A 27,062-nucleotide genomic window follows, 5' to 3' on the forward strand; every position below is an offset into this window, starting at 1 on the left:
CAAATTTATTAAAAATGTATTAAGAAGTACAGAAATATCGCATTTACATAAGCATTCAGACACCTGAGTCAATACATGTTAGAATCAGCTTTGGCAGCGATTACAGCTGTGAGTCTTTCTGGGTAATTCTCCAAGAGCTTTGCACACCTGGATTGTACAATATATGCCCATTATTCTTTTTTTTAATTATTCAAGCTCTGTCAAATCTGTTGTTGATCATTGCTAGACAACCATTTTCAAGTCTTGCCATAGATCTTCAAGCAGATTTAAGTCAAAACTGTAACTCGGCCACTTAGGAACATTCACTGTCTACTTGGTAAGCAACTCCAGTGTAGATTTGGCCTTGTGTTTTAGGTTATTGTCCTGCTGAAAGGTCATCTCAGGAATTGTGAAAAACTGAGTTTAAATGTATTTGGCTAAGGTGAATGTAAACTTCCGACTTCAACTGTTTGTGTGGTGTACAGAGATGAGGTAGTCATTCAAAAATCACATTAAAACCTATTATTGCACACAGAGTGAGTCCATACAACTTATGTGACTTGTTAAGCAAATTTTTACTCCCAAACTTATTTAGGCTTGCCATAACAAAGGGCTTGAATACTTATTGCCTCAAGACATTTCAGCTTTTCATTTTTCATACATTTTGACATTATGGGGTGTGTGTAGTAGGCCAGTGACCAAAAAATCTCAATTGATTCCATTTTAAATTCAGGCTGTAACACAACAAAATGTGAGAAAGTAATGGTGTGAATTCTTTCTGAAGGCATTGTAAAGACAGACTGAATAAATGCAATAGTTCTGAGAAATGCCAGATATTCTGGGCAGATTTCAGTGTTTGTCTGAATACGGAATAAACATGTTTGTCTGCATAGACTAGAGGATGTTTTGGTGGTTGAGGATGTGTGATAGATCTACGGCATGAGGGCATGTATAGTAGTACTTCACTCAACTCAAGCCCTTCTGCTTCTCAGATGTGACAGGTCGGTTGTTGATGGTATTAGTGAGAGAGCCAGTCACACAGGTGAGATGAGATACCTATTTAAAAGAGCTGTCGTCTCTTATCTCCATCTCTCTCTCTCCCCCCCACAGTCCAGACTGCCCCTCAAGTGGATGGCGCCAGAGGCCATTTTTGACAAGATCTACACCACTCAGAGCGATGTGTGGTCCTTTGGAGTCCTAATGTGGGAGATTTTCTCTCTGGGTAAATATACAGACCTTTAGTCCTGACCAGGAATGACTCACTATGCCTTATAGTCCCTCACCTCCTCACCTGACCTCCCCATTAGCAGAATTAATGAGCAGAAATGAACAAACATCTGTGCACATTTCACAATGCAGCCATGTGGAACAATACAGACTTATTCAATGCAGATTTCCTCCGTCGTGTAGGTCCTTATCTTAAATCACCTCTACAAGGACTATTGTTTTAGGACTTGTCATGAAACTACAGATTTGGACTGCTTCCATGCTCACTGCCCTACAACTTACTTATTTCAGAGAAATGATATTATGCTAAATGTGTTTTTGTTATTTCTCAGCAAACATTACTGCTTAGAATTTTTTATTTTTTTAATGAAATAGTCTCCAAGAAGCTTTTTTTTACGTGTAATCTTACAATTTTGCACACAGTAGAAGGGAGAAGTTTCTGTCTGTCATCAGCCAGCGATGTTCAGTGAGGAGTCTCCAGTCAGCTAGCCAGGCGAGGCAAGGTGCCCCCAGCCATGCAGCTCCTCCAGATGTACTGGGACATAACTGTCTCCTGCTACTGCGTAATTGTGCCTCTGGGATAAAACGGGGCTGCATTGTCAGCTTGAGAGAACAATTTTCATGCTGCTCGTGCTATAAACATTAGTGAACTTCCACTGTGAATTCTATCACAGGCAAAGGGCCGTTAAAAAGAAAGAATACCTTCCATTTAAGTCGGCCATTCCCTTCCCAGCTGGCAATGCAAACGCGCTGTAACCAAGCAGCCGATCAATGTAAATGTTTGCCCCTGCGGTGAAACCACTGCAACCTTTGAGACGCCATTGAATGTCGGTTCATGACTGTCTTTGCACCGTGCAACAAAGCAGAGACCAAGCTGTTCTAGAGCAAGACTCCACATGACATATTGTATGCTCAAATGTCACCATAGGCAGCAAGGACAACATTCAGAGTAAATGTTAGGAAAGTGTAAGGAAAGAATAGCACATTGATGCAGGGCTTGAGGTTTGATTGTGCTGCTACGTTTGAACCTCTGCCATGAAGCCAATCACCCAGGAGGACTTGGGTCAACAACAAAAAAAAGGGTGTGAAATGTGAACTACCTCAAGACATGGGGTACATGCAAACACTTGTTCTCTCTCTCTCTCTCTCTCTCTCTCTCTCTCTCTCTCTCTCTCTCTCTCTCACTCTCACTCTCTCTCTCTTTATCTCTCCCTTTCTCTCTTTCTCTCTCTCATGCTCTCTCTATCTCTCATGCTCTCTCTTTATCTCTCTCATGCTTTCTCTTTATCTCTCTCTCTCTCATGCTCTCTCTTTCTCTCTCGTGCTCTCTCTGTTTCTCTCACTCTCTTTCTCGCTCTCTGTTTCTGTCACTCTCTCTCTCTCTTTCTCTCTCGCATGCTCTCTCTTTCTTTCTCTCTCTCTCTCTCTCTCTCTCTCTCTCTCTCTCTCTCTCACACACACACTCTCTCTCTCCCTTTGCTCACTGTCTCTCTCTCTTTCTCCCGTAACCTTTCTTTGTCACAACCACACACTTTGTTTGGACCCCAGGAAGAGTTGCTGCTGCCTTGGCAACAGCTTATGGGCATCTTAATAAAATACAAGAAAGAAAATACTAAATACCCACAGACACATATACAGTACCTTCACATAACCACTCACACATCTGGGTGGTGTTAACATGGTCTCAGAAGGATAAATTAGGACACGAAACGACTGCAAAAAAATTACAAACACTCGCAGCCTGATAGGTGTTTGAAGGTCAAAGGTTTGCTCCAGTCCCAAGGTGCTGGCATATGCATATGGAGACGTGACCTGCTGTCTAGCAGCTTGAGTTTTGTCTTGTGGTTTAGGATTTCCACCTCTTGTTCGTTTTAGGTGCCAAACCATCAACTACACCCCTGTTTCTGTGTTAGACATGAGTTACGCGGTAATCAACCTATTTGTATGCCATGATTGGTTGATGTGATGAAAAGAAAAAGGGCGTTCTAGCAGGCGTTACCGCCTCCTAAGACTGCTTGTTAATATCGACATCATGCTCTGGAGATTTACAGTGGGGCAAAAAAGTATTTAATCAGCCACCAATTGTGCAAGTTCTCCCACTTAAAAAGATGAGAGAGGCCTGTAATTTTCATCATAGGTACACTTCAACTATGACAGACAAAATTAGAAAATAAATCCAGAAAATCACATTGTAGGATTTTTAATGAATTAATTTGCAAATGATGGTGGATATAAATAAGTATTTGGTCAATAACAAAAATGTATCTCAATACTTTGTTATATACCCTTTGTTGACAATGACAGAGGTCAAACGTTTTCTGTAAGTCTTCACAAGGTTTTCACACACTGTTGCTGGTATTTTGGCCCATTCCTACATGCAGATCTCCTCTAGAGCAGTGATGTTTTGGGGCTGTTGCTGGGCAACACGGACTTTCAACTCCCCCCAAATATTTTCTATGGCGTTGAGATCTGGAGACTGGCTAGGCCACTCCAGGACCTTGAAATGCTTCTTACGAAGCCACTCCTTCATTGCCCGGGCGGTGTGTTTGGGATCATTGTCATGCTGAAAGACCCAGCCATGTTTCATCTTCAATGCCCTTGCTGATGGAAGGAGGTTTTCACTCAAAATCTCACGATACATGGCCCCATTCATTCTTTCCTTTACACGGATCAGTCGTCCTGGTCCCTTTGCAGAAAAACAGCCCCAAAGCATGATGTTTCCACCCCCATGCTTCACAGTAGGTATGGTGTTCTTTGGATGCAACTCAGCATTCTTTGTCCTCCAAACACGACAAGTTGAGTTTTTACCAAAAAGTTATATTTTGGTTTCATCTGACCATATGACATTCTCCCAATCTTCTTCTGGATCATCCAAAAGCTCTCTAGCAAACTTCAGACAGGCCTGGACATGTACTGGCTTAAGCAGGGGGACACGTCTGGCACTGCAGGATTTGAGTCCCTGGCGGCATAGTGTGTTACTGATGGTAGGCTTTGTTACTTTGGTCCCAGCTCTCTGCAGGTCATTCACTAGGTCCCCCCGTGTGGTTCTGGGATTTTTGCTCACCGTTCTTGTGATCATTTTGACCCCACCGGGTGAGATCTTGCGTGGAGCCCCAGATCGAGGGAGATTGTCAGTGGTCTTATATGTCTTCCATTTCCTAATAATTGCTCCCACAGTTGATTTATTCAAACCAAGCTGCTTACCTATTGCAGATTCAGTCTTCCCAGCCTGGTGCAGGTCTACAATTTTGTTTCTGGTGTCCTTTGACAGCTATTTGGTCTTGGCCATAGTGGAGTTTGGAGTGTGACTGTTTGAGGTTGTGGACAGGTGTCTTTTATACTGATAACAAGTTCAAACAGGTGCCATTAATACAGGTAACGAGTGGAGGACAGAGGAGCCTCTTAAAGAAGAAGTTACAGGTCTGTGAGAGCCAGACATCTTGCTTGTTTGTAGGTGACCAAATACTTATTTTCCACCATAATTTGCAAATAAATTCATAAAAAATACTGCAATGTGATTTTCTGGATTTTTTCTCATTTGTCTGTTGTAGTTGAAGTGTACCTATGATGAACATTACAGGCCTCTCTCATCTTTTTAAGTGGGAGAACTTGCACAATTGGTGGCTGACTAAATACTTTTTTGCCCCACTGTAGATGCTATCTGACATTGTGTCAGGGATCTTGGTCGGGTACATGAAAATATTTGTTCATGAGTCAGGAAATGTTTATGGATTACATGGCGTGGGCAATATTTTTGAAAACTCCAACTGGATTGGATATTTGATTCAAGTTGGCTTAGTGTATTACTGTTTTTATTTAGACTGAGCCAAGCGTGAATTAAAGTTATTAAAAAAAATATCTTACCTCACCCCCGATATTCCAATTTCAGAATTATTCTAGCATTATCTCTAGATGTTATTCAATGTTTCATATCATTGCCCATGTGTAAGGTCAATCAGTTGATTTTGAAGCAGTCTTAACTGAGTGTTTATGAAGCTTTCTTCTCTAATCTTTGTAAAGTATCCAATCCTCTCTGTGTGGGAGATTGAAGTGTCTGATAACCCTGCACTTCCCTCTCGCTCTCCCTTTCCCAGGTGCCTCTCCATATCCTGGCTTACACATCGACGAGGAGTTCTGCTGCCGACTGAAGGAAGGGACCAGGATGAGAGCTCCGGAATACTCCTCCTCTGAGATGTAAGGATCAAGCAATCATTGCTTCCCCATTACTTAACTTACAAACCCGTCTCATCATCTAACTCAGGCTTTAAAAAGTAATGCCCTTGCAGTTTGAAGAGTGGCCCATGTCAGAAAGTTCATCATAAATGCTATAGCTCTCTTACCTCTTGCCTGTGCATAATACACTGAGCTCCCTTGGCTCTTGAAACTTGTAAAGAGCCCGAACCATGCCTCTCGTCAAGTCTCCGTATCCGCCAACCTCTCCTGAAGGTAATTAGCTAACAGGAACTCTTGCTCAGAGCCACCCATTAAAGGGCACTAAATAAAAGCCTCCCATATTGATATAGTGAAAAAAGGACTTGTATCTGCTCTTTCATTCGTCTGAATGGGTGACAGGGCTTATAGGCATTGTGGGTAATCCAGCTCTGAATGTGGAGGAGAGACAGGAGCTGCTGATTGGCAGTTAACTGAGGGGCTGGCAAGGTGCGGATCCATTTTAAGACTGACATCGATGCGGCCGTAATTAAGCCCAACACTAAAGGTTGGGGTAGTGGAGTGGCCAGGGGGGCAGCCAGACACAGGGCAATAAGAGCCAAAGGGCGGGACACTCTGAAGCAGGGCAGAAGTGGACCCTGCTGCTGAAACAGAATATCTTTGGGGGAGTCTAGTGGGGTTTCTCCTGGCCCTGTGGTATCAGTGCTGTTTGTCTAGAAGGGAGGTGGACTGGATAGGGAGAGCTAGGGTTGTTGTTGCCTTTAGGTTACTGGGTGGCTTCTCAGCAGGGAGCTCTGTCTGGGGCTCTCACTCACTGTCCCAGGCTGCGGCATATGTCTGAGTTTGCAATAAGGACCTCTTGCTCTCACTTCCTGAGCTCTGCTGTTAATCTATCTCCCATTCAGCTGTGTGGGTGGGTGGGTGGGTGGGTGGGTGGGTGGGTGGGTGGGTGGGTGGGTGGGTGGGTGGGTGGGTGGGTGGGTGGGTGGGTGGGTGGGTGTGTGTGTGTGTGTGTGTGTGTGTGTGTGTGTGTGTGTGTGTGTGTGTGTGTGTGTGTGTGTGTGTGTGGTGCATAGGGTTTGGTTTTCATTTGTGACAGAGCATGGTGGAGTCAAACTTCCTCTGTCTTATTCATTTGTAATTGATAAATGTTGTCCAGAATTGTTTTAAACATCTTGTGCCAACTGGAACCAAGCTAATGGATATATCACCAATACCTGGGAGATGGTGATTGGAGATGACAAGCAAAATATGAACCAGACTGGAGTCTTAAGCCAATGTCACACAAAGCAATCTGGAGGCAATTTATGTTGCTTGCAACAAAGCTGCATTTGGGTTGCTCTGTGTGTCACCCCCCCGAAAATGCCTGAAACTTAGTTGCATTGCATCGCAAGTGATGGAAATCAATTCTATTTCACGTAACTGACTGTATGCAATGTCTAATCAGTGTGCAGAAAAAGGTTTACGTCGACTCGTCATGTCGTTCCATCCAGTTGTCAGTGTCGCTAAAAATTGCGACAAATGAGAGAGACATGGCAAATGGGAAATGTATAAACAATTCCAGACACCATGGCTAGTCATGGTTTTGTACATGGTCTGGCAGTCAATAAATCCCAGACCTTTCTTTGTCCAGTTTCAACTGAAATTGTCCAACATGAACTGCACTAGCTAGCTAGCTTAGCTCGTCGCTACCTTGGTTAGCTTGCTAGCTATCTTGGTAAAGCATAGCTTTAAAGGCTAGCTAGCTAAATTGCACAGCCAGCATTTTGTCTATATATCGATGCTGTTAAAATTACCAAACGTTTGGATAAATAAATAATTTATGTAAACCATGATGTGACGTTTGACAGGATTAGATGTTGAATGTAATTTCAATTGCATTTGAATTGATATGTGTATCAGCAAAGTTGCTTGAGATGATGTCACTTGCAACTTGCATCTGCAACAGAAATTGCATCCACATTGCTTCATGTGACACAGGCCTTAGAGAGTGGGGACGCGAACAGAAGCAAATGTCAGCTCGGTAGATCCAGAGTCAGACCCACTGGTGCCAAGTTCCTCTCTCTAAGATACTTTCCGTTCTGGTTCAAAGCAAAGCCTTCCATTGACAGAATGAAGATATAGAGAACACATGCTCATGCTAAGGAACCATGATGTAAAACCTGCCTCTTGTCTGAGATAAACACAAGACCCGCTGATATCACTTTAAATGGCAAGCAGAGGAGCGGTACATACTGGTCTATAGGGGCAATACCCTGTCTCCAACACTTCTCCTCAGAGCCTCCCAGGCCTGACGTTGTTCAGGTGTGTGGGAGGCTGGGATCCAGAGGCTCTGACCCTGACCTTGATCCCATGGATAATGAAGGGGGCCAAGGGCCGGGCGATACAGGGCGGTATATCTACGCTGCTGCTGGTGCACCGGCTCATCAGGAATGTGACCATCGGCTTAAAAGATCGATAGGTCCTCCATCAGTCCAACGGCGATCTGATGCATCCTCAAGAATGCTCCTCAAGACGCGGGAATAGAGAAAAACGATGTCCACCTCCCAACATCCCACAGCTGTCCTGCCAGAAGAGAGTAGTGGACTAAGGAATTGTGACCACCACAATGGTCCCCCTCTACAAAGTATTCCTTGAAGAGACAGTAGAGGGGGAACCAATTTATTCCCCTTACGCAGCAGAGAGGAAGCTGGGTTGAAATACATTGCTGTCTACATCTCCTCCTCTTGATGTGTGGCCCATGTGGGCCATGGTGGTCTGCTCTGGGCTTCCATCCTGTCACTGTGAGGATGTTAGGAGTCCCTCCACCTGGCCAAGGACACTCATTAACATGGGAATCACAGCCCAGCAACCCCGTCGTTTCTCCAGCCAATCTCCACTGCACTGAGAGGAGAGGAGGAGTCTTGTCAAGCCAAGGTCTAGGTTCCCTGAATGCAAACACAGATGGAGAGGGCAAAATACGGAGGATGTAATGAACCATCTGCTTTTTACTGGAATTTTCTCCAAAATCCAAATTGACTCAATCTGGTGCCAATCAGAGGAACATAATGGAGCTAATGGGCACCTGGCTCTGTTTACGTAAGGGCCTCTGTTTGGAGGCTGCGCTCCATAGTAAGAAACAAGCTAGGGATCCATCATCACCCCTGACTGTAGGGTTTGATTTAAACAGCAGCCTGCACTCCATCTCTGAATTCCTACACGGCCGAGTCCGGCCATTATTACAGGCCACTGCTGCAGTGGAAACACAGCACATAACGGCCCTGAGTCTTCCCATATGGGCAGCGAAGCTGACAGCTCATCAAAGACCAGAGGGGGGGCTCTGAGCATTCCTAATGTTCACACCAAGACCTAGAGGGAATGAGATACAGCCCCAGAGACCAGATTATCCTTGGAAAATGAAATATTGGATATACGAGTATTTTAGATGACAGTTGATTTGGGTGGAAGCCAGCTACAGGTCATCTCTGGTGTCAGTCAGCCTCCACACACACAGGGTCTCTCTGGTGGAGTGCAGGTTGTTGCTAAAGTCAAAGCACTCCCTTTGTAAAAGATTGAATGCTATTTGCCTTTTGGGTAAATGTCTGCTTCTCACCAAAGCACAGCGGAGTGAAACTTAGCAGTGCATGGCCATCTGCATTATGCTAAATTCATCACCATCAGGCAGGGGTCATTACCAACCCATATAGATTTCTATGATTACCATATTATTACCATCATTTATTTGTATATTGCTCAATATAGCTATACAGTGTGTCTGTGTTATCAGAATGTGAATATGAGCCAGAATAATGACATGATGTGTATTTCTCCTCAGATACCAGACCATGTTGGACTGCTGGCAGGGTGAGTCAGGAGACCGGCCAACCTTCACTGAGCTGGTGGAGAGACTAGGAGACCTGCTACAGGCCAGTGTACAGCAGGTAAGATCCACATGGCTTTGTTTTCATACTTTAATATCTATTCCTTCTGCCCCTAGAATCCGTAGTTGCTACATCCATTTTTTGGACGTAATGATTTACAGCGCATTCGGAAAGTATTCAGACCCCTTGACTTTTTCCACATTTTGTTACATTACAGCCTTATTCTGAAATGGATTAAATAGTTTTTTCCCCTCATGAAATCTACCATTTTTGCAAATTTATACAAAAATACTAAACTGAAATATTACATTTACGTAAGTACTCAGATCCTTTAATCAGTACTTTGTTGAAGCACCTTTGGCAGCAATTACAGCCTCGAGTCTTCTTGGGTATGACGCTACAAGCTTGGCACACTGGTATTTGGGTAGTGTGATAGAAAAAGTACATATTTACCTGATTTGTTTGATATTAATAGTTAGCAATTAATACTTAACAAATAGGATGATATTTCTGTCCTGTTAGTGTCTGTGTTTTATGATATCCACTCTAGTTCCCTGCAGCTAATCTGGGCGTGTGGTCACTGGAGGTGGCTTGAGCTGAAAAATGATTTAAAGACTGCATTACGTAGACAAGAATGTGTTTTACTAGAGATAGCTTAGGAGTAGAACAATCCCTCATTGTCTCAAAATTATCCTTGCATCTGGGAAACTAAGCCAGGGTGGGGTTAAGACAACAACCCACGTGCAGATAACGACAGGATGAACCCAGAGTGGCTTATGATGATGATCCTTGGTCTGCATGAGGGGGGTTGAACCAACTATGGCTGAGCATTATTAGTGTCGGCTATATAAAGTACTCTGCATTTGTGTGAAGGTTAGATTACTCGGTCCTACACTCAAGGGTGGGGGGTCGACCAGCCTCATTATTGCAATAGTTAATCAATATTAAATAAGATGATTGTTTGACGAAATGACCAAGTCTTTCTCAGGACTGAATTTCCACAACAGGAGTTTCTCCAGCTCTGTCAGGTTGTATGGGGAGCGTCGCGGCGCAGCTATTTTCAGGTCTCTACAGAGATGTTAGATCGGGTTCAAGTCCGGGCTCTGGCTGGGCCACTCATAGACATTCAGAGACTGGTCCCGAACCCACTCCTGTGTTGTCTTGGCTGTGTGCTTAGGGTTGTTGTCCTGGCTGTGTGCTTAGGGTTGTTGTCCTGTTGGAAGGTGAACCTTCGCCCCAGTCTGAGATCCTGAGTGCTCTAGAGCAGGTTTTCATCAAGAATCTCTCTGTACTTTGCTCCGTTCATTTTTCCCTCAATCCTGCCTAGTCTCCTAGTCCCTGCCACTGAAAAACATCCCCACAGCATGATGCTGCCACCACCATGCTTCACCGAAAGGATGGTACCAGGTTTCCTCCAGACGTGACGCTTGGCATTCAGGCCAAAGAGTTCAATATTGGTTTCATCAGACCAGAGAATCTTGTTTGTCATGGTCTGAGCGTCCTTTAGGTTCCTTTTGGCAAACTCCATGCGGGCTGTGATGTGCCTTTTACTGAGGAGTGGCTTCCGTCTGGCCACTTTACCAAAAAGGCCTGATTGGTGGGGTGCTGCAAAGATGTTTGTCTTTCTGGAAGGTTCTCCCATCTCCACAGAGGAACTCTGGAGATCTGTCAGAGTGACCATTGGGTTCTTGGTCACCTCCCTGAGCAAGGCCCTTCTCCCCCGATTGCTCAGTTTGGCCGGGAGGACAGCTCTAGGAATACTCTTGGTGCTTCCAAACTTCTTCCATTTAAGAATGGTGGAGGCCACTGTGTTCTTGGGGACATTCAATGCTGCATCAATGTTTTGGTACCCTTCCCCAGATCTGTGGCTCGACACATTGCTGTCTCGGAGCTCTACTTACAATTCCTTCGACCTCATGGCTTTGTTTTTGCTCTGACATGCTTTGTCAACTGTGGGACCTTATATAGACAGATGTGTGCCTTTCCAAATCATGTCTAATCAATTGAATTTACCACAGGTGGACTACAATCAAATTTTAGAAACATCTCAATGATGATCAATGGAAACAGGGTGCACCTGAGCTCAATTTCGAGTCTCATAGTAAAGGATCTGAATACTTATGTGTTTTTTGCTTTGTCATTATGGGGTATTGTCTGTAGATTGTTGAGGATTTTTTTAATATATATATACATTTTAGAATAAGGCTGTAACGTAACAAAATGTGGAAAAAGTCAAGGGGTCTGAATACTTTTTGAATGCACTGTATGTGTGTTGATTCTTGAAGAATATAACTTATAAATGCCTCATGAGCTTAGTTCAACTGTCGTACCCCATTAGAATCCAAAATATAACTTTATATGTTTGTAAACAATGTAAATGGAAGCAAACACTGTATAGCCTCAAAACATGGTTCAAACTATGAGGTGGGTGAACCACTTTGTTATTGTTTCAATTTAGTATTCTAGCTTCAACTGTAAAAATGTATTACCTTTTAATGTGGCATGAACAGAACCAGGCATGATGTTTTTGTCTGATTGCCAAACAAATCATTTTAAAAAGTATGCTACCTGTGTTCGTGTACTTTAAGAGAATTACAGCATCTTAAACACTCTGGCCTTGTCTCATCTAAGTGCACAATGCTCTGGCCTTGCCTCATCTAAGTGCACTATGCTCTTGCCTTTCCTCATCTAAGTGCACTATGCTCTTGCCTTTCCTCATCTAAGGGCACTATGCTCTGGCCTTGTCTCATCTAAGTGCCTTGCCTCATCTAAGTGCACTATGCTCTGGCCTTGCCTCATCTAAGGGCACTATACTCTGGCCTTGCCTCATCTAAGGGCACTAGCCTTGCCTCATCTAAGTGCACTATGCTCTTGCCTTTCCTCATCTAAGGGCACTATGCTCTGGTCTTAACTCATCTAAGGGCACTATGCTCTGGCCTTGCCTCATCTAAGTGCACTATGCTCATAAGGCTTGTATGACTTACTGTGTTTTATATGCTTTGCTTCTGGCCAGTAAAACTGAGTGTGGTGGAGCACATTTGCGTATAACCTATGCTCCTCATGGAGTAAAAGGGTTTAGGTAAGTAAGTCAAGTTTAGGCAAAGTGCCTAAAACTACTTCCATGTGAGGGAAGCCACAACACAGATAAAGAGCCACTGAACACGCCGATTGGCACGTGTGTTTTTCTGTTGCTCATTAGAATTGTTTTATTTCCGTCTTGGAGGTGTGTTTCCTGACTGATTCCGCGTTTGGTTAATGATGTTTGTCCCCAATGAGACACTGTAGACGCAGAAGCCTATTTTACCGCCTCAATATCTCCAGAATTAATCTAAGGTAACTCAAAAAATCGGTAATTAATTTTGCCGTTTTGTCCGAGGATGTTTAAGTTGCACAATTTTACATCCAACCAAGGTATTTGGTGCAGTATTTCTCATGTAAATGTTTTTTTGTCTTATGTAAACAAAGTCGGGCTGCTGGGCAGGCCTGACTCACTGTCTATGCTATTGGATAGAGAGAAATCACTGCAGCTGTTCACCCCATATTAGTGGGCAAGTGGACATCGTCAAATCAAAACCCAACCTTCATTTCCCGGTGTGACGCACAGATGTTCCAAACTCAGTTTAAGACGAGACTGACTCTATGACCAAAATTAACCTATTTACACTTTGTAGTCAATTTTGAGACTAGAATAAATATTTCTTACTCATATCGATACCACATAGGCCATTTTCAAAGGGATTTGTTGCTATTTAAAGGCAGACGCTCTTTAAGGACTCCAGCCACATTGTCCTTAGGAAACTACTTAACAATTCAATTAGTCACTGGGGTCAGGCCCAGGGGTGTGGTCACAGTAACTGGGAGGGTAAGTCACACTCAACAACCCCCCCCCCCCCCCCCCCCCCCCTGCTTTTTGTGGTAGTGGAATGACAAGGAGATATTGAGAAATAGGAATTAAATCAAACAGTGGTGTAGTGGTGCCTAGAGAAGTGAGTATACTCTAATTTTGACAAATATTTTTCAAGAGCACTGTGTGACATACACTTTCAGTGACTTAAAATGATAAATCCCATATTGGTCTTTCACAGTCAGGCCTACCCAAGCTGTACTGTGCAACTAGGCTAATAGTAGGCCTACTATTGAAATGCTGTAGATAAATGAGGCTGTCAACTGAGTCCCTCTTTTTAAATTGAAAAACAACTAAATTAGATGTCAACAATATCAACAATGATTGATATTTAAGTGTATTTACCCTTTAATTTAACTGCGCAGGCACCTAGCACTATTATTTGGTTAGCGGTGTTTGTGTAGAACACATGAGATGGAGTTTGTGTAACAATGTTGCTTCTGTCCCTCTCCTCATCCCAAACCGGGGCTCGAACCAGGGAGCCTCTGAACACATCAACAACTTCCTTCCACGAAGCATCGTTTACCTATCACTCCACTGAAAGCCATGGTCCTTGCAAAACAAGGGAAACAGCTTCTTCAAGGTCTCAGGACATGGATAGACGTCCAATTTCGAAGTCAATCTTGAACGACCCGGCTGCATTTTAGAACAGTGTTTTCCGCAAAAACCATTTTGGAACATTTGCGCGTAGGCCTACCACTAGCGTGCACACTGCTGAGCTTTAAAATGTGTTTATCAACGTTTTAAGCTAAACATTCAGATCTGTTCTGTCAGCCTTATTAATTGATATGGCGTATACCTCCACTTCACTACTTTGATATGAATCGTGGGGATAAGAAGTGAGCATACACAATGCCCACAACAAAATTGGAGGTGCACGGCATATACCTCTGTATACCCTTCACTACACCACTGGAATCAAGACCGGGAGAAGGAAAGCAGCGACTGTGTCTGCTGATGGAAAATTGGCTGTTTCCCCTGCGAACACAAAACTATACGATCCAATCAAGTCCTAATAATGCCAAAAACTCAGAGTTTAAAAGACAGTCAAATAAACAGTCACAGAGAGTGGGGATTGTAAAGAGATTAGAGATGATAGCAGACCAGACCTCACACGTCACATAAAATCGCAGTATAGAAATGCTTTATAACATAACAGATTGCTCTCGCTAAAAACCAACCGTGTGGGAACCCATCCTGACTGGACAGAAAAGAGCTGCACAGTAAGGATTTCAACCCTTCCATTAAGATACAGTTGAATTCAGAAGTTTACATAAACCTCGGTTGGAGTCATGAAAACTCGCTTTTCAACCACTCCACAAATTTCTTGTTAACAAACTATGTTTAGCAAGTCGGTTAGGGCATCTACTTTGTGCATGACACAAGTCATTTTTCCAACAATTGTTTACAGACAGATTATTTCACTCATAATTCACTGTATCAGAATTCCAGTGGGTCAGAAGTTTACATACACTAAGTTGACTGTGCCTTTAAACAGCTTGGAAAATTCCAGGAAATTATGTCATGGCTTTAGAAGCTTCTGATAGGCTAATTTACATAATTTGAGTCAATTGGAGGTGTACCTGTGGATGTATTTCATGGCCTACCTTCAAACTCAGTGCCTCTTTGCTTGACATCATGGGAAAATCAAAAGAAATCAGCCAAGACCTCAGAAAAAAATTGTAGACCTCCACAAGTCTGGTTCATCCTTGGGAGCAATTTCCAAATGCCTGAAGGTACCACGTTTATCTGTACAAACAATAGTACGCAAGTATAAACACCATGGGACCACGCAGCCGCCATACCACTCAGGAAGGAGACGCGTTCTGTCGCCTAAAGATGAATGAACTTTGGTGTCGAAAAGTGCAAATCAATCCCAGAACAACAGCAAAGGACCTTGTGAAGATGCTGGAGGAAACAGGTACAAAAGTATCTATATACACAGTAAAACGAGTCCTATATCGACATAACTTGAAAGGTCGCTCAGCAAGGAAGAAGCCACTGCTCCAAAACCACCATAACAAAGGCTAGACTACGGTTTGCAACTGCACATGGGACAAATATCGTACTTTTTGGAGAAATGTCCTTTGGTCTGATAAAACAAAAATAGATCTGTTTGGCCATAATGACCATCGTCATGTTTGGAGGAAAAAGGGGGAGGCTTGCAAGCCAAAGAACACCATCCCAATCGTGAAGCACCGGGGTGGCAGCATCATGTTGTGGGGGTGCTTTGCTGCAGGAGGGACTGGTGCACTTCACAAAATAGATTGCACCATGAGGGAGGAAAAGTATGTGGATATATTGGAGCAACATCTCAAGACATCAGTCAGGAAGTTAAAGCTTGGTCGCAAATGGGTCTTTCAAATGGAAAATGACCCCAAGCATACTTCCAAAGTTGTGGCAAAATGGCTTAAGAACAACAAAGTCAAGGTATTGGAGTGGCTATCACAAAGCCCTGACCTTAATCTCATATAAAATTTGTGGGCAGAACTGATAAAAGTGTGTGCGAGCAAGGAGGCCTAGAAACCTGACTCAGTTACACCAGCTCTGTCAGGAGGAATGGGCCAAAACTTATTGTGGGAAGCTTGTGGAAGGCTACCTGAAATGTTTGACCCAAGTTAAACAATTTAAAAGCAATGCTACCAAATACTAATTGAGTGTATGTAAACTTCTGACCCACTGAGGATGTGATGAAAGTGGGAATAACCCACTGGGAATAAATCGTTCTCTCTACTATTATTCTGACATTTCCCATTCTTTAAATAAAGTGGTGATCCTAACTGACCTAATACAGGGAATGTTTTACCAGGATTAAATGTCAGTAATTGTGAGTTTAAATGTATTTGGCTAAGGTGTATGTAAACTTCCGTCTTCAACTGTAGGTCTGTTACTTACAGACAGACTCAGTCCTTCAATGGCCAGTCAGTGAGGTTGTCTCTACCAACATCCTCACACTGCTCCATCTGTGGCCCTCAGGCATTCCACATTTTATTTATTAGGCGTGACCTTTGGGTTCTTTGGCAACATTCCCTGCTAGTCTGCAGGCCCTGAATGGATGTTTGTGGAGCACACGGACAGTATTATGCTCAAATCTCAAAAGGCTTCACATACTTATCACATACATGTGTTTTCCGTCATGCTATGATAGTTGTTAGCTAGGCCTCTGGTCTGACATGTTGTGGTCTCTCCTCTTTCTTTCCATTCAGGAGGGCAAGCATTACATCCCAATAGCAGCCCTGCTGTCCAAGGAGGGAGACCCCTCCAACACGGCCCGGTCAGAGGAGACCAACACCAGGCCGCTCTCTCACCGCGACTCAGGGAGCACCTGGTGAGAAACAAGAGTCTGTCAACTGGCCAGTCACTACACTACATTACCCAGCTATATTACCCTCAACCTAACAGATATATATATATATATATATATATATTACCCTCAACCAAACACAGAGATATTACCCTCAACCAAACAGAGAGATATTACCCTGAACCTAACAGAGAGATATTACCCTGAACCTAACAGAGAGATATTACCCTGAACCTAACATGGAGATCACACAGACACCTGTGGCTCACAACACTATTGAATAAGCTCTCTCACATTTTATAGCATCGCGGTTTAGTTGAAGATTTCTGCCATAAGTCTATGTACATTATATAACATTTAATAGAGACACTTCAGCAGTGAAATGTAATGTCTCTTTGGGCATCTTGGCTGAACGGAATGTTTATCTCTCTTTAAATATGTGTTATCTTAAATGTACTGAATGTTAAAGCTACAATATGTAAGTTTTTGGGCAACCCTACCGAAGGTTGCTAGGTGCACGGTGTTTCCTCCGACACATTGGTGCTGCTGGCTTCCGGGTTGGATGCGCGCTGTGTTAAGAAGCAGTGCGGCTTGGTTGGGTTGTGTATCTGAGGACGCATGACTTTCAACCTTCGTCTCTCCAGAGTCCGTACTGGAGTTGTTGCGATGAGACAAGATAGTAGCTACTAACAATTGGATACCACGAAATTGGAGAGAAAAAGGGGGTAAAATAAAAAAATAAATAAAAGATAAAGAGAAAAAAATACATGTGACTTATAGATCTGTCATTCGCAGTTAAAGCGCGTCTACGAGGCTGTGGATATGTTCTATGTGCGCTATTTCTATGCTTCCCGTTCTTAAGTTTAGTTTTTGCGTCTTTTACGTTCAGTTTGGTACACCAGCTTCAGACAGCTGAAAATACTATATCTTTAGTTATGGAAAATATATTTAACCGCGGTTTAGATGGTACAATGATTCTCTACATGCTACTTGCTTGTTTTTGCACATCAACTGATATTAGGCGAACTATTAGAATTTTAGAAACTAGGACATGTCAGAGGGATTTCTGCATATTGTGCCTTTAAAATAACAACCAATCACTTCAGTACATTGTTCAAAGCACACACCATTTTCTTAACATATGCTTTGCTTGGCGGTTCGGCTACTTACTCTTAAAGAAGTTCATGTAGATCTAGTTGAAGACAGTGAAAGACCTGATTAAGGTTGAGATAAGAACTATATACATTGGCAGTGAGATGTTGAGGGAGCCCAAAGCATTGTGGCCCCTTCAAGGAATTTCCTCCCAAACCACAGACCCTCCTTTAGGGTTTAGGTCCACTTAAAATAATATTTGTCAAGCCCTCGTTTCACAGGTCCTACGAGTGTGTTTATTGAGAATGTGTTGAAATGCTCTAATAGCAGTTATCCCTTAAGCGGAATTAAGCAGCTATTTGATTCTCTGCGTCTGTTGAAAAGCAAAATAAATAGAGGTTATTTTCAAAGACCAATCCCACTGACACTATGTAATTGTTCATTAACTTGATTATGTTCCCGCTTATTGTGTTTCTCAATGCTGCTTTTTGGCACGTGTAATCTTGGAATTCCCTGATTGGGATCTGATTTTGGAAATCTTATCCCTTCAGGAACATCCGGCCGGGAAGTGTGAAGACCTTTGACGAGGTTACCATGGAGAACAGCTCTAACGACAACCATGAGGTGAATTAACTCATCACCCCCCAACTTAACATGAGGGTGTCTCTTCACTACAGAGCTGCCTAATTAGTAGGGTGTAAAACATCTGGCTTGTAAGAATAGACATATGTGAGACCACGCTTTTGTTGGACTAGCTCTGACACTTTCTCTATCATTCTCTCATCCTCTTTCTCTCTCTTTCTCTATCTCTTTCACTCTCTTTGTTTCCTGATATTTCCCTCCCTCTCTCTGCACGTGCAGGGGGGACAGTCGGACAGTGGGATGGGCCTGTCGTCTGACGATGGGAACACGCTGAAGCGCCTGGAATCTTTTGCCTGACCTCCCTGCATCATGGCCCTGGCGTGAGTACACCTAATCCCCATCTTCCCTGTCACTGACATCATCTGGAGACGCAGAGAGGGGCGGATAGAACCATAGTGAGAGGCAGAAAGAGGCAGGGGAGCCACCGGCAGAGGCAGGGAGGGGTAGAGCGGCAGGGAGGGGTAGATGGGCTGGGAGGGGGGGTAGAGAGGCAGAGGCGGGGAGGGGTGGAGAGGCAGAGAAGGGTAGAGAGGCCGAGGCCGGGAGGGGTGGAGAGGCAGAGGCCGGGAAGAGGCCGGGAGGGGTGGAGAGGCAGAGGCTGGGAGGGGTGGAGAGGCAAAGAAGGGTAGAGAGGCCGAGGCCAGGAGGGGTGGAGAGGCCGAGAAGAGTAGATAGGGTGGAGAGGCAGAGGCCGGGAGTGTTGGAGAGGCAGAGGCCGGGAGGGGTGGAGAGGCAGAGGCCGGGGGGGGGTGGAGAGGCAGAGGCCGGGAGGGGTGGAGAGGCCGGGAGGGGTGGAGAGGCCGGGAGGGGTGGAGAGGCTGGGATCGGTGGAGATGCTGGGAGTGGTGGAGAGGCTGGGATCGGTGGAGAGCCTGGGAGGGGTGGAGAGGCAGAGGCCGGGAAGAGGCCGGGAGGGGTGGAGAGGCAGAGAAGGGTAGAGAGGCCGAGGCCGGGAGGGGTGGAGAGGCAGAGGCCGGGAAGAGTGTTGGAGAGGCAGAGGCCGGGGGGGTGGAGAGGCAGAGGCCGGGAGGGGTGGAGAGGTCGGGAGGGGTGGAGAGGCTGGGATCGGTGGAGATGCTGGGAGTGATGGAGAGGCTGGGATCGGTGGAGAGCCTGGGAGGGGTGGAGAGGCAGAGGCCGGGAAGAGGCCGGGAGGGGTGGAGAGGCAGAGGCTGGGAGGGGTGGAGAGGCAGAGAAGGGTAGAGAGGCCGAGGCCGGGAGGGGTGGAGAGGCAGAGGCCGGGAAGAGTGTTGGAGAGGCAGAGGCCGGGGGGGTGGAGAGGCAGAGGCCGGGAGGGGTGGAGAGGTCGGGAGGGGTGGAGAGGCTGGGATCGGTGGAGATGCTGGGAGTGATGGAGAGGCTGGGATCGGTGGAGAGCCTGGGAGGGGTGGAGAGGCAGAGGCCGGGAAGAGGCCGGGAGGGGTGGAGAGGCAGAAGCTGGGAGGGGTGGAGAGGCAGAGAAGGGTAGAGAGGCCGAGAAGGGTAGATAGGGTGGAGAGGCAGAGGCCGGGAGGGGTGGAGAGGCAGAGGCCTGGAGGGGTGGAGAGGCAGAGGCCGGGGGGGTGGAGAGGCAGAGGCCGGGAGGGGTGGAGAGGCAGAGGCCGGGGGGGGTGGAGAGGCAGAGGCCGGGAGGGGTGGAGAGGCAGAGGCCGGGGGGGGTGGAGAGGCAGAGTCCGGGAGGGGTGGAGAGGCTGGGATCGGTGGAGAGGCTGGGAGGGGTGGAGAGGCTGGGAGGGGTGGAGAGGCTGGGAGGGGTGGAGAAGCAAAAGAAGGGTAGAGGGGTAGAGAAGCAGGATGGAGAGATGAGGGAAGCAGAAAGAGGTAGGAGAGAAGGAGAGACAGGGTGCTGGACCTGCCCAGGAAACCCACCCACTGGCCTGGAATGTAGACGTTCGGATTGTCACACACACACACACACACACACACACGCACACACACACACACACACACACACACATGGTCCCTATCACCCTCTGAACCTCAATGACAGGTTTTTGCATTTGTAAAAAGAAGCCATGCGAGAGCCCAATCGAGACAAAGGACTCTGGGGAGGGATATTGCCCTAAGGTGACAACCCAAAAGACAGAGAACAAAAGTCCAGTGGAAGTGTGACTCGGGCCTGGGTGGTTTAACACTAAAACTCAAAAGGCTGCTCGGCCTGATTGAGACATCCTCTGACAACTTACTTATCAAGGAGTTTCTAAGTTTTTAGAGTAGAGGCAGTGTTTCATACATCACTCAACTGCTATAGTGTGAGATGACATGAGAAGTCGGGGCCAAGGAGGCACTCTGTCCAAGCACTCTGTCCAAGCACTCTGTCCAAACACTCTGTCCAAACTCTCTGTCCAAACTCTCTGTCCAAACACTCTGTCCAGAGTCAATCTAACGGATGTTAACAGAATAACAGTGTCATTGCTGAGGAACAGTTGTGGACTCAGATGTCTCGTCACCCTGGATGTTATCTGGTCCACTGTAATCAGTCTGTGGTGGCTGTTGTCTAACATCACCCTGCGTCTTTGAGAATGAAGGCTCCCCTACGCAATGAACTGAGAGCTAATGTTCAGATAGAGAACATTCCATTATGCATGTACAGTCCACCCACTGTCCCACATAAACCTGTGGTTTGTGTAGATTTAGCTTTTAGAGATTGTTTATGATTTTGAACGTTGGCCAATAGCAGGGTTAATCTAGTAGGTCACACACCCGGACTCTTTGGATCTGAACATGCTCAGCAAACCAGCAACTTCCAAAATGAGTTAAACAAGGGGATGCATTCAGGTTATTCTAAATGTAATCTCATGATACAGTTCACAAATCCTCAGGCGTAGACTGAGCTTCCCATCAAACCAAAATTGGTTCTGTGAAAGTTCCCAGAACATTCATTAGGTCGCGGCAAATGTTCTCATAACACAAAAACTGTCCAGTCTTGCTGATGATTATATCATTTTTGTATAAAACATTTGCCAGATGTTGCAAAAAAAGTTTCTAGAACACATTTAATCTGTTCTTTAAAGGTTCCCAGAATGGATTTCCTTGTCCCACCGCTCTCTAGCAACTCCTTGTGGCGGGCCGGGAGTCTGCAAGCTGACTTCGGTCGCCAGTTGGACAGTGTTTCCTCTGACACATTGGTGTGGCTGACTTCCGGGTTAAGCCAGCAGTGTGTCAAGAAGCAGTGAGGTTTTGCAGGGTCGTGTTTCGGAGGACGCGTGGCTATCGACCTTCACTTCTCCCGAGTCTGTAGGGGAGTTGCAGCGATGGGAAAAGACTGTAACTACCAATTGGGTATCATGAAATTGGGGGGGAAAGGGGTGAAAGTACAAAAAAAACAAAAAAGGTTCCCAGAATGTTTCATTAGGTTGCGGAAACAGTCTGGTGAGAATATTGTCGGGACATCACAAAAGATGTGTTCCCAAAACATGAAAACTGTCCAGTTGTGCAGATGATTCTGGGCTGCAAAAAACATTCACCTGCTGTTGCTCGGGTTGGATAGCAGAGCTCTATTATGAGAACATTTGCCGTAACCGAATGTTCGGAACTTTCACAGAACCAATTTTGATTTGCTGGGAAAACATTACTGGTACATTGTGTTATTACATAACCTGGAAACCTAATGAGAACTTTTGGGAAATGTTCTGTATGGGTTGTCACAGATATTGTGCGCAACATTTTAGTGACATTCCAAGGTTATTTCATTTAAAACATTTTTAATTTTAAATTCGACCCCCTTTTCTCCCCAATTTAGTGGTATCCAATTGTTAGTAGTTACTATCTTGTCTTATCGCTTCAACTCCCGTACGGGCTCGGGAGAGACGAAGGTCGAAAGCCATGCGTCCTCCGATACACAACCCAACCAAGCCACACTGCTTCTTAACACAGCGCGCATCCAACCCGGAAGCCAGCCGCACCAATGTGTCGGAGGAAACACGATGCACCTGGCGACCTGGTTAGCGGGCACTGTGCCCGGCCCGCCACAGGAATCGCTGGTGCGCGTTGAGACAAGGATATCTCTACCTGCCAAGTCCTCCCTAACCCGGACGACGCTAGGCCACGGACCTCCCGGTCGCGGTCGGCTGCGACAGAGCCTGAACCCAGAGTCTCTGGTGGCACAGCTAGCACTGCAATGCAGTGCCCTAGACCCCTGTGCCACCCGGGAGGCCCCTTAAAACATATTTTGTTATCAAAAACATTATATTGGTATGTTATCATCCTAATGTTAGATCCAACCCTAACTAGAACTTAATGGGAATCTTAGCATAATGTTCTGGGAATGTTCCTGGGTTTGCTGGGTTCCCAGCTAGCAATCACCCAGGTCATCGATAGCGTCCGTAGAAGACAGGTTCCTTGACCAACTGTAGATGAGACTGCTGGCATGACACCTTGTCGGAACCTTTCATACCTGTACAATAGAGAGAAAACTCTCCCAGCTTCAGTTCAAAGAGCACAATTGCATTAAATGAATATATGTCAGTGGAGTCTGTCTTTGCCCCACTCACAAATGCCTCTTTACTGGTCAAAAAAAGATTAGGACTGAAACATGTTCTGACAAGCAAGAACAGCTAACAAGCAATGTCTTTTTTCAATGCAATAATCATAAACTGGCAGAAAGGGTACAGGAAAACATCCTTGAGTGGAGTTTGATGTGAAATTATCATGATTAATGACACTATTCCGAAACCCCCAATGAACAAGGTCTTGGTTTGAATAAAACGTTATGGATCCCCTCCCTCAGCAACCATTGTTCCCTCCCAACCCCACCCCCACATCAACCCATGTACAGTGCTCCCATCGTCTCTGTGCCCCTATGTGATGCACAACGCTGGGTAGAGCGAGACTAGAAGACCACTACCTATGGGCACAGCCTTAGCTTCCATGGCCTCTTCCATGGGAGAACCAGTCACCAGAGGCATGCAGAGAATTATCTATTTATTGAGGGGAAAGAACCCTTACTGGGTCGCCACTCGATCACTGTCACCTTTGACCTTCTGGAGGTTTACGAGGGAGGGCCTCCCTGGCTCTGTAATGGTCCTCTAGCTTTGTGCTGTAGAATTCCACGTGGCACTCCCTCTTCCCCACTCGCAGTTGTCCTATACCCTCTCCCTATAGCTCTCTCTGTATCTCCCTCTCTTTGTAGACGTGTGTAAATGCTTGGCATAGTATTCATGTCAGTACTTGACTCAAAAAAATCGAAAATGTAATACACCACCCTGTCATTTCCCCAGTCTCATAGTCAATGCAGCTAGTCAGTCATGTGATTTACCCCACTGGGATCTGACCTTGCGTCCCTGGGAGCTAGGTTCTGGAAACTCCTAGCAACCAGAAGACAATAGTAGTCAATTACTCATATAAGGAGCGTTTATGGGAGCAGAAGTGAGAGAGGCCAGAGAACATGATTGATGATATCCTTTATGAACAATTTATCATGGAAATGTATTATTGGTTTATTACTGAGTCAGTTTTTAAACATGTATGTTCTCCCTCTCTCTCTCTCTCTCTCTCTCTCTCTCTCTCTCTCTCTCTCTCTCTCTCTCTCTCTGTCTCTCTCTCTCTCTCTCTCTCTCTCTCTCTCTCTCTCTCTCGCTCTCGCTCTTGCTCTCTCTCTAGGATGAAGGAGGTGAGTAGGAGTAAGGAGTCAGTGCTGATTGAGGAAGAGTAGGACAAGTACCCTCAGCCTGTCTCCTCTCTGGACTTCATCCTGAACAACTCTTCCCTGGAGCCTGGTCTGGAGTGCCACAGCCCGCGCCCTGACTACAACTACATAGTGCGCCCCTCCACCCCACCTGTGTAGCCCTACCCCACCCCATCGCCGTGGGAGACCCCCCCCCCCCCCCCCCGCCCCTGGTGGAGAGTCTGACTGAATGCCTCAAGGCCTCTCCTTTGTTCTCCTCTGTTCTAGCTCGCCCTGGTCTTCACAGCGCACCGTAAAATGCCTGCTGCTGCCTCTCTCCTTTTAACTTCTTCCATTTCTCCTCATCCCCGGGGCTTGAGCTAGAGACAAGTTTGAGATGCTTTGTTACAACGTGGGATCTGTTACTTTAGGACTGTGACACCTTTCTGTGTATCTGCACTTAGCCTGCCTGCTTCCCATCAGCCCACAGTGCAGGAAGGAGGAAGAAGAGTCTGCCTTCTCAGCCTGTCCCAGGGGTTCATCTATGTGCTGCTGGTCTTCTCCATACCCCACTGTGATATCCACACCACAGGAGGTTGGTGGCACCTTAATTGGGGAGGACGAGCTCGTGGTAATGACTGGAGCGGAGTAAGTGGAATGGTATCAAGTACATGAAACACATGGTTGCTATGTGTTTGATGCCATTCCTTTAGCTCCATTCCAGACATTACTATGAGCCGTCCTCCCCTCAGCAGCCTCCACTGATCCACACATACAGATACCTATAGATACCTATAGACCTACAGTGCTTTCAGAAAGTTTTCATACAGTTGAAGTCGGAAGTTTACATACACTTATGTTGGAGTCATTAAAACTCGTTTTTCAACCACTCCACAAATTTCTTGTTAACAAACTATAGTTTTGGCAAGTCGGTTAGGACATCTACTTTGTGCATGACACAAGCCATTTTTCCAACAATTGTTTACGGACAGATTATTTCACTTATAAGTCACTGTATCACAATTCCAGTGGGTCAGAAGTTTACATACACTAAGTTGACTGTGCATTTAAACAGCTTGAAAAATTTCAGAAAATGTCATGGCTTTAGAAGCTTCTGATAGGCTAATTGACATCATTTGAGTCAATTGGAGGTGTACCTGTGGATGTATTTCAAGGCCTACCTTCAAACTCAGTGCCTCTTTGCTTGACATCATGGGAAAATCAAAATAAAACAGCCAAGACCTCAGAAAAAAGTCTGGTTCATCCTTGGGAGCAATTTCCAAACGCCTGAAGGTACGACGTTCACCTGTACAAACAATAGTACGCAAGTATAAACACCATGGGACCACGCAGCCGCCATACCACTCAGGAATGAGACGCGTTCTGTCTCCTAGAGATGAATGTATTTTGGTGCGAGAAGTGCAAATCAATCCCAGAACAACAGCAAAGGACCTTGTGAAGATGCTGGAGGAAATGAGTACAAATGTATCTATATCCACAGTAAAACGAGTCTTATATCGACATAACCTGAAATGCCGCTCAGCAAGGAAGAAGTCACTGCTCCAAAACCACCATTAAAAAGCCAGACTACAGTCTGCAACTGCACATGGAGACAAAGATTGTACTTTTTGGAGAAATGTCCTCTGGTTTGATGAAACAAAAGGAGAATTGTTTGGCCATAATGACCATCGTTATGTTTGGAGGAAAAAGGGTGATGCTTGCAAGCCAAAGAACACCATCCCAACCATGAAGCACAGGGGTGGCAGCATCATGTTGTGGGGGTGCTTTGCTGCAAGAGGGACTGGTGCATTCACAAAATAGATGGCATCATGAGGTAGGAAAATGATGTGGATATATTGGAGCAACATCTCAAGACATCAGTCAGGAAGTTAAAGCTTGGTCGCAAATGGGTCTTCCAAATGGACAATGACCCCAAGCATACTTCCAAAGTTGTGGCAAAATGGCTTAAGGACAACAAAGTCAAGATATTGGAGTTTCCATCACAAAGCTCTGACCTCAATCCTATAGAAGATTTGTGGGCAGAACTGAAAAAGTGTGTGCGAACAAGAAGGCCTACAAACCTGACTCAGTTACACCAGCTCTGTCAGGAGAATGGACCAAAATTCACCCAACTTATTGTGGGAAGTTTGTGGAAGGCTACCCAAAACGTTTGACCCAAGTTAAACAATTGAAAGGCAATGCTATCAAATAGTAATTGAGTGTATGTAAACTTCTGACCCACTGGGAATGTGATGAAATAAATAAAAACTGAAATAAATCATTCTCTCTACTGTTATTCTGCCATTTCACATTCTTAAAATAAAGTGGTGATCCTAACTGTCATAAGACAGGGATTTTTTACTCTGATTATATGTCAGGAATTGTGAAAAACTGGATTTAAATTGATTTGGCTGAGGTGTATGTAAACTTCCGACTTCAACAGTACCTCTTGACTTAATCCACATTTTATTGTGTTACAGCCTGAATTCAAAATTGATTAAATAGATTTTTTTCTCACCCATCTACAATGAAATGTACAATATCAAACAAGATAATATAAAATCATAAGACAGTTATGTATATTCTTCTGTATATCAAATTATATATACATTAACTTAATTTCCTTTAAAGACTCAGACATTAGTTAGAATATAAATATTGCACAATGTTCTCATTTGTGAGGTCCTCACACAATACCCCATAATGACAAAGTGAAAACATGTTTTTAGACATTTTTGCAAATTTATTGAAAATGAAATACAGAAATAACTCATTCACATCATTATTCACACCCCTGAGTCAATACTTTGTAGAAGCACCTTTGGCAGCGATTACAACTTTGAGTCGTTCTGGGTAAGACTCTAAAAGCTTTCCACACCTGGATTGTGCAACATTTTCCCATTATTATTTTCAGAATTCTTCAACCTCTGTCAAATTGGTTGTTGATCATTGCTAAACAACCACTTTCAGGTCTTGCCATAGATTTTCAAGTAGATTTAAGTCAAAGCGGTAATTCGGCCTCTCAGGAACATTCACAGTCTTCTTGGTAAGAATCTGCAGTGTAGATTTGGCCTTGTGTTTTAGGTTTATCCTGAAAAACTCCCCAGTCCATAACGATAACGACAAGCATACCCATAACATGATGCAGCAACCACTATTCTTGAAAATATGGAGAATAGTGTTGTATTGGATTTGCCCCAAACAAAACAATTTGTATTCAGGACAAAAAAGTTAATTGCTTTGACAAATTTTTTGCAGTATTATTTTAGCTCCTTGCTA

The 27,062-nt window shown here is 44.9% G+C and overlaps 1 protein-coding gene across 1 annotated transcript in view; it reads left to right on the plus strand.

Annotated features, from left to right (window-relative positions):
* LOC139366241 (vascular endothelial growth factor receptor kdr-like) overlaps nt 1–26,051 on the plus strand; it is a 77,870-nt gene extending 51,819 nt beyond the window's left edge. The window contains exons 24-30 of the mRNA XM_071103507.1: nt 1,090–1,201; nt 5,301–5,400; nt 9,191–9,296; nt 16,347–16,468; nt 18,088–18,160; nt 18,398–18,498; nt 23,780–26,051. Coding sequence (XP_070959608.1) covers nt 1,090–1,201; nt 5,301–5,400; nt 9,191–9,296; nt 16,347–16,468; nt 18,088–18,160; nt 18,398–18,475 — 591 coding nt within the window. The 3' untranslated portion in view covers nt 18,476–18,498; nt 23,780–26,051. The remainder of the gene's footprint in view (nt 1–1,089; nt 1,202–5,300; nt 5,401–9,190; nt 9,297–16,346; nt 16,469–18,087; nt 18,161–18,397; nt 18,499–23,779) is intronic.
* The last annotated feature ends 1,011 nt before the right edge of the window (nt 26,052–27,062 follow it).

Source organism: Oncorhynchus clarkii, chromosome 14, assembly GCF_045791955.1.
Source record: "Oncorhynchus clarkii lewisi isolate Uvic-CL-2024 chromosome 14, UVic_Ocla_1.0, whole genome shotgun sequence".
In the NCBI taxonomy this organism is placed as follows: domain Eukaryota; kingdom Metazoa; phylum Chordata; class Actinopteri; order Salmoniformes; family Salmonidae; genus Oncorhynchus; species Oncorhynchus clarkii.